This window comes from Phyllobates terribilis, unplaced genomic scaffold (assembly GCF_046119375.1).
Source record: "Phyllobates terribilis strain yellow unplaced genomic scaffold, ASM4611937v1 Scaffold_4__5_contigs__length_816908805, whole genome shotgun sequence".
In the NCBI taxonomy this organism is placed as follows: Eukaryota; Metazoa; Chordata; class Amphibia; order Anura; family Dendrobatidae; genus Phyllobates; species Phyllobates terribilis.
In genome coordinates this window covers 705082791-705100974 of record NW_027362764.1, presented here as the reverse complement: position 1 = coordinate 705100974, position 18184 = coordinate 705082791, and the positions used below count along the sequence as shown (strand labels likewise).

At 42.7% G+C, this 18184-nt stretch overlaps 1 protein-coding gene across 3 annotated transcripts in view; it reads left to right on the top strand.

Moving 5' to 3' along the window:
• Positions 1-18184, top strand: part of RGS22 (regulator of G protein signaling 22) — a 164944-nt gene that overhangs the window by 84329 nt on the left and 62431 nt on the right. For 2 of the 3 annotated variants that reach the window (XM_073679620.1, XM_073679619.1), the window contains exon 15: positions 17600-17794. The exons of the other annotated variant lie outside the window; for it this stretch is intronic. In XM_073679620.1, the coding sequence (XP_073535721.1) occupies positions 17600-17794 (195 nt within the window). The remainder of the gene's footprint in view (positions 1-17599; positions 17795-18184) is intronic. 3 annotated transcript variants of the gene reach the window in all.

Here is an 18184-nt window from a genome sequence, read left to right as displayed (position 1 = left end):
CAGAAGCGAGGGTACGGAACCGTATGGCATATTGGCCTACGGTGAGACTCCCTTGGCGGAGACGTAGCAGAGAGGAGGCTGACGAGGTCTTTCATCCCGGTTCATCAAAGACTTTCCGGAAAGCAGTAAGGAAAGCTGACAAGTTGGATACCAGGGGATCCCCTCTCTCCCACAGGGGATTTAGCCAAGCCAGTGCTTCCCCAGTGAGATGGGACATGATGATAGCCACTTTGGCCCGGTCAGTGGTAAAGTGATGTGCCAAGAGTTCAAAGTGCAGGGTGCACTGGTTTATGAAGCCCCGAGCTTGAGCTGGGTCGCCTCCGAAACGAGGAGGTGCAGAAAGCCGGGGTCCGGAGCAGGATGCCATGGTATTGGTGGGCAGCGGCGCTGCCGGGGTGCGAGTCGTGCAACTAACGGTGGTTGCTGGTGGAGCAGTCAGTGTGTCCAGGCGGGAGTTGACATTCCGCAGGTGGTTCAGGATGGACTCCTGCTGGGATCTCTGACGGGAGACTTCCTGGTATAGGTCAGAAAGCGAGGGAGCTTGGGTGCCACCGGGTTCCATGGCCCGAGCAAACTGTTACGGGTCCGAGTGGTGGAACCTCTGTGCCGAGGTGCAAGGAGGGACCCAGAGGGGCGTGACTAAGTATCCACCCGAACCGACCCTGGTCGTACGGCAGCTAACGACACCGTGACCAGGGAGGATCCGGGCTGAGGGACCAGGTGCTACTCTGGGGACGACCTTGTAAGAGAGCAGGTGACTCCCACGGGTCAGATGGCTGGGAATGACCGGTATGGCGGATGGACACGGCAAGCAGGCGGAAGTCTCTGGTAGCTGACAGGTGGACACAGTTCGTGAAAGCAGGGCAAGTAGCAGTCTTTAGTTTTACCAGGAAGGTGGTCACAGCAAGTGACGGCAGGGTCCCCAGGCAGGCTGGCAGGAAACAGGCGGGTGCTCCCAGGTGAGTGGACAGACAGACGAGGCAGGTAACCGGCAGGTAACAGGTGGGCGCTCCCAGGTGAGCGGGCTGACGGACACAGCAGGTAACAGGCGGGTGCTCCCAGGTGAGTGGACAGACAGGCGAGGCAGGTAACTGGCAGGTAACTGGGGGGCGCTCCCAGGTGAGCGGGCTGACGGACTCAGCAGGTAACAGGCGGGTGCTCCCAGGTGAGTGGACTGATAGCCAAGACAGGTAACGGGCAGGTAACAGGAGAGCGCTCCAGGAGAGCAGGCTAGCAGGCTCGGCAGGTAACGGGCAGATAACAGGCTGGCAGGCAGGACGAGGAGTCAGGCTAGCAGCGGAACCTGAGGGCTGAAGCAGAGATCAGACACAGCGCAAACAACTTTGCTCGGGCACCTCCATTTTGGAGGAGGTGCCTTATATATGGGAAGTCCTCCGGCTATTGGCCGGGGACTCCTTAGGACGACGCGCGCGGTCCCTTTAAGAGAGGGGGAGCGCGCGCGCGCGCCCTAAGCACAGTGCCCGGGAAGGAGCGCACGCCGGCAGCAGCGAGGGATGGAGCGCTGGAAGTAGCCGCGCGCTGAACAGGAAGGTGAGAGGGACGGCGTCTCTGCCTAGCAGGAGGCAGAGACGCCGATGCAACACAGAGACCATAACCTCAACGCTAAGGGGGGTACCGAGTAAATAAACAATAGAATCCAAAAAGTGACCTTCAAATTTAGGGGTCACCCTTCCTGTGGAGTACCAAACCCTTGAAATACACTTAGTGGATAAAGTGCAATGTGCATACAGATTGATTTATATACCATGCTCAAAATATGTAGTAGATTGCATTTTGTTCTATATGGGCACTATAGTGGAATCTTCATACAGAATCCCAGCAGGGCTATATCACCACCATATTTGATGTCCCACTAGCGGTGATTGCCATACAATAGCTCACAATCAAAATCATATAAAGCGCACAGTGCTTTCCTGGAAAGATCTCCCTTATAGATACACAGTCACAAATTGAGTAGATACTTCCAATGATTGATAAAGTGCACAGTGCTAGATAAATAGATAGCGTAATATAAAAATCATAGCAATGGATGAAACTGAACAAATCTTTTACCAGCTCGGCCACTGGTACGCCACAGGAAGGGTGACCCGTCAATTTGAAGGTCACTTTTTGGACTATCACAATATCAATATATCTGACGCTATTGTTTATTTCCTCTGTGCCCCCCTCTAGTGTTGAGGTTATGGTCTCTGTATAGTTTTAGGTATTCCCATTGTATCATAGTGTTTAGCAAAGGGATACGGAGGGACTCTAGGGAAAGCCGCCGAGGAGCGGGGGCGCCACAACGATATCCCACTAGGATGTCAACCTCCGCTGGTAGGAAGGGTCAGTCAAGGGGCAGTCTAGGTTATCAGCCAGCTGCAAATTTAACAGTATAGAGTATTTTGTCTTTTTTTGGGATGGTGGTGGTTCTATGGTTTTATAGATTGGGGTCGCTTTTTGACCTTTTTAGGATTGATATCAATAAAGGTTATCTTTTAAAGTTAAGATTTTTCTTATGATTCACTAACAGTTGCGACCTTACAGACTTTATACATACATAATAGTTAATGCTGCTGTTAAATAAAAAAAAATGCACCACACCTCAAAAATGCAAGGAAAAAAATGAAACTTTAGAAATGTAATTTTTATTGCTGCTAGTGTAAAACGCAGAGATTTTTTTACGCACTAAAAAAAAATGAAGTGTGTGAACATGTCACCCTTATAAGTAAAACTGCAGCTGGTGAATATATATTGTATAACATATTGTATATGCACAACAGGCAGGTCTATGGAATGAATATTGTGGTGCGTACGTAGTATCATGTGGCCACTAAAGACAAAAGTATATGGGCACCATGTGCCTGATTTAGCGAGGTTTTTTTTAGCAACTTTTTGCTTTTTTACACTACTCCTGATACCTTTTAAAAAGTGAGCGGAGCTTTGAGGGATTTGTGGCCAAGCACGTCCGACAATTTGAGGGTAAATTATGACAAAAATGTAGCCGATGACTGGGGTACTTTTCTGGAGAGGGCTCATGCCTCTTTAAAAATTTGGTGCACCTTACTCCAGATCACAGTTCATCAAGACCGGCATTTAAAACGCCATTCTTGCTAAATCGGGGCTTAGGTTTAGTACTCTTTTATGTGAAGGATAAATGATTATTATGCAAAAAGCATTCAGGGTGCTACTATTGGTACATTATCTCAGATGTCACTGTGTTTTTTCGTATGCGATAATTTCGATCAGTGTGGCTGAATCAGATTTTCATCAGTGTCACTTTTTTCCATCACTGATTCATCTTTTATTTTTCTTTCATGAGACAAAAAGCTGATGGAGATTTCTCAAGCTTCTCATAGCAAACAAATATGAAAAAAGAACAGCACTAGGGTGCAACTAGAATGCCATCAAGTTTTTTTTTTCTGAGCCATGCAGTCCGCAAAATAAACACGGATGTGTGAACAACCCCATGAACTATAATGTGTACGTGTGCTGTGAAAAAAATGTATCGAACACGGGCGTGAAAAATGGATGTCTGAATAAGATTGTCTTTAGTCTGGTTGAGTGCTCCTGTTCCTTCGTTTTAGCAATTAATGAAGTGTCTCAGCATACAAACACCAACGATCAAAACTTCTAATTTGTCACCACGACATGTCAAAAGTTTTGTAAAACTGGAATTGCACTTAAAAAAAACATAATGCACAGAAAAATAATAATGAATATATAAAAACAGAATAAAAAGGAAAACAATTCAAAGAAACAACGTGAATCGTGCCGATGATTCCTCTCTCCGGCCTCTGGGTGACAGCAGATCTCTATATTACACATTAATAAGCTAGTGGACATCATTATACATAATGTGACCCCTAAAATAAATCCAGGAATCCTAAACAGACCTCATGGCATCGCTCACATACGAGAATGTTCAGACAGATCAGCCGCTTGGCCTGGATACTGACTTTTGTTCTCTTGATAGCTTTTTAAGCCCTTTGCACATACAAGATTTGTTTTCATTGGAACAAATGTGAGCGTTAATCTGATTCCTCACCAAAAGCGGCTGCAAGCTAAGCGTTCACGATATCTGTGCGCCTCTGGCATAACACGGTGTCATGACTGTGAGAAAAATAATTTCAATGGATTTAGATATCACAGGCATGTTACCAGCCTTCGTTCCTGGCTCAAAACACAAGTCTATAGAGATGTTCTTTGGCCTCTGGATATGGTTCAATTTCACTACTTTTGTGGCTTTTGACACATTTTTGGTGTCTTTGGCCATTGTTGTATGCAAAGAGTACGTCATTTTTTTTGGAATACTACCAGTAGCTAAAGATTAAGATACGATAACATCGCCACATCATGAAAACATTCAGTGGAACACCTGTTGCTGGGCTACAATGTGGGTTCCATGTGAAAACAGGGTCTGCAGTTCACCTACAATTGACTGAAAAAGGAAAATCAAGTTTAATATATGTGGACATCACCAAAATTTAATCTCAATAGATTACCTGGCTCCTTTGAATCTATCCATCACGTAGGGGCCACACTTGTGCTTCAGGCCTCATTCAGATGACCATTTTTCATGTACATGTTTTTTCACAGATCGAACACGTACCTATTATAGACTATGGGGCTGTTCACATGTCTGTGGGGTTTTTTTTTCGGACCGTGCAGCCACGGAGAAATCAAAATGTTACACACCAGTCGCAGGCTCCGTTTCCTTCCCCTGGGTCCACTGCCCTCTGCTGTGCTTCACGTTGGGCTTTGCAAGTTGCCCGGACTGGATCTATGGCATCATCTCCCTGTGTCTTGGGCTTAAGACTCCAGCCCTATGTTTGGTGGCTCCACCATCTGGGCTTTTTGTGTTTGTGCCTGCATTCATCCCTGCTGGATGCCACTTTGTCCATCCTGCAGCTCCTGAGATTCCTGTGTGTGCCAAGTCCTCGCTACCCACGTGCCTTCTTCCGTATGGGTCCACCCTCTGTGACTGCGAACGTTAGGCCCCTGATTGGATGTCATAAAAGCGCCTCTACCACCTTACTATAAGACAATAGGTGGGACTTAGTAGGAGGGGCAAGGGTAACCACACTAAGAAAATTAACAGAATTTACTCCAGAAAGTGAAATAAATATAGTAGAAATCTAAGATACAATGTAAAAATATAAATGGAACTCCCACACTTCCTATTCAATCCACCGCCATAAATCCCTATTTGAAGGGTGACCGTCCTCTGGACCACCAGTTAACAAGCCAAATGAAAATAAAAGCAGGTTCGGCACAACCATATTTCAGGATATAAAATATGAAAAAAAATTAAATGTAAAATCTGTCTTATGAAGGGTGTATTTATTTCATACACCACTGACAAATACAGCACAAATTTTGCATAACTTACATTCAGATTTTGATGTACATTTGCTATGGACTTTATTGTGCCTTTCACGCTTTGCATTGGCTATATTATTAGCAAGTCTACAGAAAATCCATATGTAAATCAGCATCAAAATCTGCATGTAAGACCGGCATAATTGTCCATGGCTAAGGCTAAATATACACATTGCTTTTTTGGTATGGATTTTCTGTGCTGACTTGCATGCACTAAATCTTCAGCATAATACAGTTCCAGCTAAAGGTTTCCACAAACTAAATTTTGCAATGCAAGGAAGAAATCACTACAAAATCCACATTAAAATCCTCATGTAACATGAGCAGATTTTGCTGCAGATAAGATGCAAAAAAAAACAAGTATGCAGTGTATGAACTCGGCTTTAAAATGACTGGGAATCCACAGTTTAAACTTTATCCCTATCAAAATCAGTAGGCCTATGTTCCCACGTAGCAAAAAAGCAGCGGATTTTCTGCTGCATGTTCACTTGCAGAAAACTGCTGCATTTTACAGTGCTATCAAAATGCATGATATTTTAAGAAATCTCATGCACATGCTGCAAACAATATCCGCAATGTAAACTCATAAGATCTGCGGCTTTGTGATCCACAGCTTGTCAGTTTAGGCCTCTTTCACACGTCCTGATATTTCTGGTACCGGAAAAAACAGTATCGGAGATATCCCTGTCCGTGTACTGCCTGTGTGTCGCATCAGGAGCACACTTACCAGCGTCTGGGAATCATCGGTACAGTTAGCGCTGTTCCATAGCGCCGGGTGCTGAACGCTGCCCTCATCATAGTCCCCTGCTTGCGCTGCAATCAGCACCAGCAGGGGACCATGATGAGAGTAGTAGTCTGCTGCCGCTTTGTCCACCTGTAAACATAAGAATAACATAAAAAAAATCTATATAGTCACCTGTCCTAAATGTTCCCCGCTGTAATCCATGCGACCGCTCACACCAAGGAGCTGGGGAAAATGACTCCTGCAGCAAGCAAGCCCCGGAGCTGCGCTGAGCTCAGTGAGTGACAGGACACCACTCGCTGAGCGCAGTTCCAGGGCCCGCTCACTGCAGGAGTCATTCTCCCCGGCTCCTCTGTGTGAGCGTTCACATGAGTTACCGTGGGGGACACTTAGGACAGGTGAATATATGGATGTTTTTAGTTTACTCTTATTTTTACAGGTGGAGACAGTGGGAGCAGACTACTACTCTCATCATTATCCCCTGCTGGTGTTGATCGCAGCGCCAGCAGGGGACTATGATGAGGGCAGCGTTCAGCACCTGGCGCTTGGGAGAAGCGCTAACTGTACCACTGATTCCCAAGCGCCGGTACGTGTCACACAGATGGCATCCGTGTACGGTACATGTTTTGACGGACACATTGACTTGAATGGGTCCGTGTGATTTGTGCTGCCGGCCAACCAAAAACTATCATGTCTACGTGTGGATCACACGGACACACGGTCCATGGAAACACACTGACATGTGTGTCAGTGTCTTCGGTACGTGTGGAAACTGCCAACACACGTACCGGACACACTGACGTGTGAAAGAGCCCTTATACTGCGGAAGTCAGAGCAAAGGTTAAAATGTGCTGCTCCCCCACACCGTTCTTGCAATGATATCTGCAGTGGTAAGTACCATTGCCAATATCATTGTGGGAGATCCTCAGTAAATATGTCCCGTGGGAATGTAGCCTTAGGGTCCGCTCACACTTGCATATAAATCGGACGAGTGCAATTCGATAAATAATTTTATTGCACTCGGACCAATGTTATTTAATGAGACACGTTACAGACAATTGTGGGTCCTGGCTGCGTGTTAGTGTTGTGAGGGCTTTTGACTTGTGCACTCCGCTAGTAGCCAATGGTATTGGCAGCCAGAACTGCGACTTCCACAGATCAGTGAAGGAGACTTCCGTTCAAACATGGGAACTTTACTGAACTTGATAAGAGTTACGTACAAGGGATAGCGATAGCGAGTGCACAGTCTTAAGCGTGTTTCATTCACAGCAAGAAGTCTTTTCACAGACATTGTTTCCTTCCACTGTTAGTCTACTCCAGGGCCGATATAGCACACTGTGTCGCCCTACTTCATCACAGCCTTGCTTGTCGCCACAGTCCTGTTTAACGAGTTTCTCTACACCTGCTCAGCGGCTCCGCGTCCTATCACTATGGACGCCCTGGATCTGCCACTCAGGACCCTCACTAGTCCCGCAGTCTTGGTCCTCTTTAGGTCCGTACCTTCAGCTTTTATAAAGCTCAGTTTCTCTCATGGCATGTCGTCCTATCCAAGGACCCCTATAAGGTGGAAGGACACTCTCTTCTGTCAGTTCCCGGTCATGCTATCTCAGTGTCCCTTCGTCTCCTTTGATGTAGTTCACCAAAACGGCAGCACTACACACTTTGCACTTCTTTAGACTCTAACTCCTATCTAACTAACTTCAGGAAGCAGGTCCCCTGCACCAGCACTAAGCCCTCCCCCTATGGGTGTATGGATTACATTATACTATCAATACTGATCACACTCTAAATATGCTTCGCAATATATGTAAAAGACGCAGAACACTTATTCATATAATGCAACTGGTGTCTTTAGGGAAAGGAATGCGAGAGTCATTGTCCACGCCTCTTACACAGATCTGCTATTTTTTATTTACCTACAGTACAGACCAAAAGTTTGGACACACCTTCTCATTTAAAGATTTTTCTGTATTTTCATGATTATGAAAATTGTACATTCACACTGAAAGCACCAAAACTATGAATTAACACATGTGGAATTATATACTTAACAAAAAAGTGTGAAACAACTGAAAATATGTCTTATATTCTAGGTTCTTCAAAGTAGCCACCTTTTGCTTTGATGACTGCTTTGCACACTCTTGGCATTCTCTTGATGAGCTTCAAGAGGTAGTCACCGAAAATGGTCTTCCAACAATCTTGAAGGAGTTCCCAGAGATGCTTAGCACTTGTTGGCCCTTTTGCCTTCACTCTGCGGTCCAGCTCACCCCAAACCATCTCGATTGGGTTCAGGTCTGGTGACTGTGGAGGCCAGGTCATCTGGCGTAGCACCCCATCACTCTCTTTCATGGTCAAATAGCCCTAACACAGCCTGGAAGTGTGTTTGGGGTCATTGACCTGTTGAAAAATAAATGATGGTCCAACTAAACACAAACCGGATGGAATAGCATGCCGCTGCAAGATGCTGTGGTAGCCATGCTGGTTCAGTATGCCTTCAATTGTGAATAAATCCCCAACAGTGTCACCAGCAAATCACCCCCACACCATCACACCTCCTCCTCCATGCTTCACGGTGGGAACCAGGCATGTAGAGTCCATCCGTTCACCTTTTCTGCATCGCACAAAGACACGGTGGTTGGAACTAAAGATCTCAAATTTGGACTTATCAGACCAAAGCACAGATTTCCACTGGTCTAATGTCCATTCCTTGTGTTCTTTAGCCCAAACAAGTCTCTTCTGCTTGTTGCCTGTCCTTAGCAGTGGTTTCCTAGCAGCTATTTTACCATGAATGCCTGCTGCACAAAGTCTCCTCTTAACAGTTGTTATAGAGATGTGTCTGCTGCTAGAACTCTGTGTGGCATTGACCTGGTCTCTAATCTGAGCTGCTGTTAACCTGCGATTTCTGAGGCTGGTGATTCGGATAAACTTATCCTCAGAAGCAGAGGTGACTCTTGGTCTTCCTTTCCTGGGGTGGTCCTCATGTGAGCCAGTTTCTTTGTAGCGCTTGATGGTTTTTGCAACTGCATTTTGAGACACTTTCAAAGTTTTCCCAATTTTTCGGACTGACTGACCTTCATTTCTTAAAGTAATGATGGCCACTCGTTTTTCTTTACTTAGCTGCTTTTTTCTTGCCATAATACAAACAGTCTATTCAGTAGGACTATCAGCTGTGTATCCACCAGAGTTCTGCACAACACAACTGATGGTCCCAACCCCATTTATAAGGCAAGAAATCCCACTTATTAAACCTGACAGGGCACACCTGTGAAATGAAAACCATTTCCGGTGACTACCTCTTGAAGCTCATCAAGAGAATGCCAAGAGTGTGCAAAGCAGTCATCAAAGCAAAAGGTGGCTACTTTGAAGAACCTAGAATATAAGACATATTTTCAGTTGTTTCACACTTTTTTGTTAAGTATATAATTCCACATGTGTTAATTCATAGTTTTGATGCCTTCAGTGTGAATGTACTATTTTCATAGTCATGAAAATACAGAAAAATCTTTAAATGAGAAGGTGTGTCCAAACTTTTGGTCTGTACTGTATATTCAGCGTGAGGACAAAAAAATCGCAACATGCTGCATATGGATGCATAAATTGGATGAGACTTGCTAATGCAAGTCTATGGTCTTGCACATGGACCATGCGTATGACGTCCGAATTTTACGCATACATCTCAAAGGAACCAGAAAATTGCATCCTTCCAAGTACAGGAAGTTACACGAACTAGAGAAGCATCGCATGAGTTTTCAAAGGGTGCCAATACTTTTGTCCACCCCCTTCTTTTAGGTTTGGTGTGGAATTATATCCAATTTGGCTTTAGGACAATTCTTTTTGTGTTTTTTTCATTGAAGACAAATTAAATGAAGATAATAATACCAAAGAATTTGTGATTGCAATCATTTTCAGGAAGAAACTGAGTATTATCTGACAGAATTGCAGGGGTGCCAATACTTTTGGCCAGCACTGTATATAATTTCACAAGCCCCCTACATATTATAAACTTGCACCTTTTAGTGCCTTTCATGTGGAGTTAATTGTTGAGCTTTTTAGATTTAACCTAATAAATAAACTCAAAAAATGAGGTTGGGATCCCCTATTTTATGAAATCAGCAAAGGTAAAGCAGATAGCTGTGAGCTGATATTATCAGGCTGGGAAGATACATGGTTATTGGACCCTTCCCAGCCTAAAAATACCAGCATATACAGTTGAAACCAGAAGTTTATATACACTATATAAAAAGATACATATATATGTTTTTCTCAATATCTGCCATGAAATCAGAATAAACCTTTCCCACTTTAGGTCAATTAGGATTATCATACTTTTTAATATTTGCTAAATGCCAGAATAATGAGAGAGAGAGAAAATGTTTTAAGGCATTTTTAGTACTTACTGCAAAGTCAAAAGTTTACATACACTAAGATTACTACAGTTAGGTCCATATACAGTTATATGAAAAAGTTTGGGCACCCCTATTAATCTTAAGCTTAATGTTTTATAAAAATTGGTGTTTTTGCAACAGCTATTTCAGTTTGATATATGTAATAACTGTTGGAAACAGTAATGTTTCTGCCTTGAAATGCGGTTTATTGTACTAACAGAAAATGTGCAATCTGCATTCAAACAAAATTTGACAGGTGCATAAGTATGGGCACCTCACCAGAAAAGTGACATTAATATTTAGTAGATCCTCCTTTTGCAAAAATAACAGCCTCTAGTCGCTTCCTGTAGCTTTAAATGAGTTCCTGGATCCTGGATGAAGGTATTTTTGACCATTCCTCTTTACAAAACAATTCCAGTTCAGTTAAGTTTGATGGTCGCCGAGTATGGACTGCCCTCTTCAAATGATCCCACAGATGTTCAATGATATTCAGGTCTGGGGACTGGGATGGCCATTCCAGAACATTGTAATTGTTCCTCTGCATGAATACCTAAGTAGATTTGGAGCGGTGTTTTGGATCATTGTCTTGCTGAAAGATCTATCCCCTGCGTAACTTCAACTTTATCACTGATTCTTGAACATTATTGTCAAAAATCTGCTGATACGGAGTGGAATCCATGCGTCCCTCAACTTTAACAAGATTCCCGGTGCCGGTATTGGCCATACAGCCCCAAAGCATGATGGAACCTTCACCAAATTTTACTGTGGGTAGCAAGTGTTTTTCTTGGAATGCTGTGTTTTTTTGCCGCCATGCATAACGCCTTTTTGTATGACCAAACAACTCAATCTTGGTTTCATCAGTCCACAGGACCTTCTTCCAAAAGAAATTGGCTTCTCCAAATGTGCTTTTGCATACCTCAGCCGACTCTGTTTGTGGCGTGCTTGCAGAAACGGCTTCTTTCGTATCACTCTCCCATACAGCTTCTCCTTGTGCAAAGTTCGTTGTATAGTTGACCGATGCACAGTGACACCATCTGCAGCAAGTTGATGCTGCAGCTCTCTGGAGGTTGCCTGAGGATTGTCCTTGACTGATCTCACCATTCTTCTTCTCTGCCTTTATGATGTTTTTCTTGGCCTGCCACTTCTGGCCTTAACAAGAACTGTCCCTGTGTTCTTCCATTTCCTTACTATGTTCCTCACAGTGGAAACTGACAGGTTAAATCTCTGAGACAGCTTTTTGTATCCTTCCCCTGAACAACTGTGTTGAATAATCTTTGTTTTCAGATCATTTGACAGTTGTTTTGAGGAGCCCATGATGCCACTCTTCAGAGGAGATTCAAACAGGAGAACAACTTGCAAGTGGCCACTTTAAGTAGCTTTTCTCATGACTGCATACACCTGGCTATGAAGTTCAAAGCTCAATGAGGTTACAAAACCCAAAAAAGTGCTTTAGTAAGTCAGTAAAAAGTATGTAGGAGTATTTAAAACAAGAAAATGATAAGGGTGCCCATACTTATGCACCTGTCAAATTTTGTTTGAATGCAGATTGCACATTTTCTGTTAGTACAATAAACCTCATTTCAAGGCAGAAACATTACTGTGTCCAACAGTTATTACATACAGTCATATGAAAAAGTTTGGGCACCCCTATTAATCTTAAGCTTAATGTTTTATAAAAATTGGTGTTTTTGCAACAGCTATTTCAGTTTGATATATGTAATAACTGTTGGATACAGTAATGTTTCTGCCTTGAAATGAGGTTTATTGTACTAACAGAAAATGTGCAATCTGCATTCAAACAAAATTTGACAGGTGCATAAGTATGGGCACCTCACCAGAAAAGTGACATTAATATTTAGTAGATCCTCCTTTTGCAAAAATAACAGCCTCTAGTCGCTTCCTGTAGCTCTTAATGAGTTCCTGGATCCTGGATGAAGGTATTTTTGACCATTCCTCTTTACAAAACAATTCCAGTTCAGTTAAGTTTGATGGTCGCCGAGCATGGACAGCCTCTTCAAATGATCCCACAGATGTTCAATGATATTCAGGTCTGGGGACTGGGATGGCCATTCCAGAACATTGTAATTGTTCCTCTGCATGAATGCCTGAGTAGATTTGGAGCGGTGTTTTGGATCATTGTCTTGCTGAAAGATCCATCCACTGCGTAACTTCAACTTTATCACTGATTCTTGAACACTATTGCCAAGAATCTGCTGATACTGAGTGGAATCCATGCGTCCCTCAACTTTAACAAGATTCCCAGTGCCGGCATTGACCACACAGCCCCAAAGCATGATGGAACCTCCACCAAATTTTACTGTGGGTAGCAAGTGTTTTTCTTGGAATGCTGTGTTTTTTTGCCACCATGCATAACGCCTTTTTGTATGACCAAACAACTCAATCTTGGTTTCATCAGTCCACAGGACCTTCTTCCAAAAAGAAATAGGCTTCTTCAAATGTGCTTTTGCATACCTCAGCCGACTCTGTTTGTGCGTACTTGCAGAAACGGCTTCTTTCGCATCACTCTCCCATACAGCTTCTCCTTGTGCAAAGTGCGTTGTATAGTTGACCGATGCACAGTGACACCATCTGCAGCAAGTTGATGCTGCAGCTCTCTGGAGGTGGTCTGAGGATTGTCCTTGACTGATCTCACCATTCTTCTTCCCTGCCTTTCTGATGTTTTTCTTGTCCTGACACTTCTGGCCTTAACAAGAACTGTCCCTATGTTCTTCCATTTCCTTACTATGTTCCTCACAGTGGAAACTGACAGGTTAAATCTCTGAGACAGCTTTTTGTATCCTTCCCCTGAACAACTATGTTGAATAATCTTTGTTTTCAGATCATTTGACAGTTGTTTTGAGGAGCCCATGATGCCACTCTTCAGAGGAGATTCAAACAGGAGAACAACTTGCAAGTGGCCACTTTAAGTAGCTTTTCTCATGATTGCATACACCTGGCTATAAAGTTCAAAGCTCAATGAGGTTACAAAACCAAAAAAAGTGCTTTAGTAAGTCAGTAAAAAGTAGGCAGGAGTATTTAAAACAAGAAAATGATAAGGGTGCCCATACTTATGCACAGGTCAAATTTTGTTTGAATGCAGATTGCACATTTTCTGTTAGCACAATAAACCTCATTTCAAGGCAGAAACATTACTGTGTCCAACAGTTATTACATATATCAAACTGAAATAGCTGTTGCAAAAACACCAATTTTTATAAAACATTAAGCTTAAGATTAATAGGGGTGCCCAAACTTTTTCATATGACTGTATATCAAACTGAAATAGCTGTTGCAAAAACACCAATTTTTATAAAACATTAAGCTTAAGATTAATAGGGGTGCCCAAACTTTTTCATATAACTGTATATTTGGACAGAGACAACATTTTTCTAATTTTGGTTCTAGACATTACCACAATGAATTTTAAACAAAACAATTCAGATGCAGCTGAAGTTCAGACTTTCAGCTTTCATTTGAGGGTATCCACATTAAAATTGGATGAAGGGTTTAGGAGTTTCAGCTCCTTAACATGTGCCACCCTGTTTTTAAAGGGACCAAAAGTAATTGGACAGATTAAATAATTGTTAATAAAATGTTCATTTCTAGTACTTGGTTGAAAACCCTTTGTTGGCAATGACTGCCTGAAGTCTTGAACTCATGGACATCACCAGACGCTGTGTTTCCTCCTTTTTGATGCTCTGCCAGGCCTTCACTGCGGTGGTTTTCAGTTGCTGTTTGTTTGTGGGCCTTTCTGTCTGAAGTTTAGTCTTTAACAAGTGAAATGCATGCTCAATTGGGTTGAGATCAGGTGACTGACTTGGCCATTCAAGAATATTCCACTTCTTTGCTTTAATAAACTCCTGGGCTGCTTTGGCTTTATGTTTTGGGTCATTGTCCATCTGTAGTATGAAACGACGACCAATCAGTTTGGCTGCATTTGGCTGGATCTGAGCACACAGTATGGCTCTGAATACATCAGAATTTATTCGGCTGCTTCTGTCCTTGTCACATCATCAATAAACACTAGTGACCCAGTGCCACTGGCAGCCATGCATGCCCAAGCCATCACACTGCCTCCTCCGTGTTTTACAGATGATGTGGTATGCTTTGGATCATGAGCTGTACCACGCCTTTGCCATACTTTTCTCTTTCCATCATTCTGGTAGAGGTTGATCTTGGTTTCATCTGTCTAAAGAATGTTCTTCCAGAACTGTGCTGGTTTTTTTAGATATTTTTTAGCAAAGTCCAGTGTAGCCTTTTTATTCTTGATGCTTATGAGTGGCTTGCACCATGCAGTGAACCCTCTGTATTTACTTTCATGCAGTCTTCTCTTTATGGTAGATTTGGATATTGATACGCCTACCTCCTGGAGAGTGTTGTTCACTTGGTTGGCTGTTGTGAAGGGGTTTCTCTTCACCATGGAGATTATTCTGCGATCATCCTCCACTGTTGTCTTCCGTGGACGCCCAGGTCTTTTTGCATTGATGAGTTCACCAGTGCTTTCTTTCTTTCTCAGGATGTACCAAACTGTAGATTTTGCCACTCCTAATATTGTAGCAATTTCTCGGATGGGTTTTTTCTGTTTTTGCAGCTTAAGGATGGCTTGTTTCACCTGCATGGAGAGCTCCTTTGACCGCATGTTTACTTCACAGCAAAACCTTCCAAATGCAAGCACCACACCTCAAATCAACTCCAGGCCTTTTATCTGCTTAATTGAGAATGATATAATGAAGGGATTGCCCACACCTGTCCATGAAATAGCCTTGGAGTCAATTGTCCAATTACTTTTGGTCCCTTTAAAAACAGGGTGGCACATGTTAAGGAGCTGAAACTCCTAAACCCTTCATCCAATTTTAATGTGGATACCCTCAAATGAAAGCTGAAAGTCTGAACTTCAACTGCATCTGAATTGTTTTGTTTAAAATTCATTGTGGTAATGTCTAGAACCAAAATTAGAAAAATGTTGTCTCTGTCCAAATATATATGGACCTAACTGTATGCCTTTAAACAATTATGGACTGCCCATATGATGATGTCATGTGTTTGAAAGCTTCTCATAGTTTTTCTGCCAAAATTTGAGTTAATTAGAGACACACCTGTCTCTGCACCATGTATTTTAATGCACACCTGAAACACACTGCTTCTTTGTGCATCATCATGGGAAAGTCTAAAGAAATCAGCCAAGATATCAGGAAGAGAATTGTGGACTTTCACAAGTCTTGGTCATCCTTGGGTGCAATTTCAAGATACCTGAAGGTGCCTTGTTCATCCGTACAAACAATTATACGCAAGCACAAACAAGACGGGAATGTCCAGCCATCATACCGCTCAGGAAGGAGACGGGTTCTGTGTCCCAGAGATGAACGTGCTTTGGTCCGACATGTGCATATCAACCCAAGGACAAAAGCTAAAGACCTTGTGAAGATGATGGCGGAAGCTGGTAAGATTGTGTCAATATCCACAGTGAAATGAGTACTGTATCAACATGGGCTGAAAGGCCACTCTGCCAGGAAGAAGCCATTACTCCAAAAGAAACATAAAAAAACCAGATTAATGTTTGCAAATGCACACAGGAACAAAGACCTTAATTTTTGGAGACATGTCCTGTGGTTTGATGAAACTAAAATTGAACTTTTTGGGCATAATGACCATTGTTACATTTGGACGAAAAAGGGAGAAGCTTAGAAGCCTAAGAACACCATCCCAACTGTGAAACACATGGATGGCAGCATCATCTTGTGGGGTTGTTTTGCTGCAGGAGGGACTGGTGCACTTCACAAAATAGATGGCATCATGAGAAAAGAAGATTATGTGGCAATACTGAAGCAACATCTCAAGACATCAGCCAGGAAATGAAAACTTAGGCGGAAGTGGGTCTTCCAAATGGACAACGACCTGAAGCATACTGCCAAAATGGTAACAAAGTGAATGTTTTGGAGTGGCCATCAAAAAGCCCTGATCTCAATCCTATTGAAACTTTATGGGCAAAGCTGAAAAGGCAGGTGCGAGCAAGGCGGCCTACAAACCTGGATCAGTTACACCAGTTTTGTCAGGAGGAATGGGCCCAAATTCCGACCAACTATTGTGAGAAGCTTGTGGAAGGATTTCCCAAATGATTGACCCAAGTTATTCAGTTTAAGGGCAATGGTAGCAAATACTAATGAAATGTATGTAAACTTTTGACTTTGCAGTAAGTAATAAAAATACCTTAAAACATTCTCTCTCTCTCTCTCTCTCTCATTATTCTGCCATTTGGCAAATATTAAAAATGATGGTAATCCTAATTGACCTAAAACGGGAAAGGTTTATTCTGATTTCATGTCAGATATTAAGAAAAACATGCATATGTGTCTTTTTATATAGTGTATGTAAACTTCTGGTTTAAAATGTATTTCTATGCAGCTGCCATGGTCGGGTCAGGAAAGCCGACGGCTGGTCCGTGCATTGCGATGCGATCGTCGTCCATCTGACTGCGCCCGTACTCTGAGTGTCAAGGACCAGCTCCTTTTTTAATACAGATATGTGTATGGATCAATAAAAATATATTTAAGCATAAAAGCCCTGTGAGCATCACCATTCTTGATGGGGTGAGCTGGAGTCAGACCCTCCTGACTCATTAAGAATTGCAATTAATGAATCAGGAGCGCCTAACGAGTGTTGTGCACCTCGCCACAAATCTTACTTTAGTCGCAATTTTTTTTGCGTAACCTCAAGTTGCAATTCAAATTTTGCAACTTATTAAAGTGTTTTATACTAGATTCATGGTGAAAACACTTTGCTGAATCAGAGCCAAAGGTTTTCCTTTCAGTCACTGCTGTCTAGTGTCATACCTGGCCAATTTAAACAACGGACATAGACAACCCGTCGTTCAGCCTGCTGTGAAACTACAAGTCTTATCAAGTCCCTCAGTCCTTGCAGCCGCACAGGTTACACACATTCGTTTTAAAACTTGGGCTTTTTCCACCCCTCCAAGCATTCACAATAGATACAACTAAGCGTCTGTTGTCAAGTTCTTTCATTCAACAAAATTCGAATCCCACATTGAAGTCACAGAATGATTTATTGACCTGAATTTGGTTTTCTCCTCCAGCTCATTTTTGGCACATACCTTGCTCCTTCAGCTTCCATGGACATCGGTGTTGAGCAGAACATAAGGAAAGAGATTTACCAGAGATCTGATCCACCTTTTGAGGATTTATTCGACTCAGCTGAAGAATACGTCCTCACGATTCTACTCGCCGCCTGGACACAGATGACTGAGTTAGACAGACAGAGCTTTGAGAAAGTATGTGTTTTACCATGTATGGGGCTAAATATCAACATACAGGGTCAACGTACAGTTCTGTGTGAAATACAGTTTGTGTATAGATGGGCAGCGGTTCGATCCACAAACAAGACCAACCACTATGACTTCTTTTATACAGTAACATGGAAAAATTCTATTCACAGCCTAAACATCTGAACCTCCTATGGCCTACAGAAATACCGTATTTACAAATGTGTTCTTTTCCTTTAGGTTTCATTTAGATGTCCGTGTTTTTCACATACTAGAAAAACAAACATCAATATTTTTGATCCAAGTTTCATCAGATTTTCAGCTTGGTCCAAGTTTCATCAATTTTACTTGGATAAGAAAAAAAAATATCTCCAATTTTTCCTATTGATCAGTCTGTGA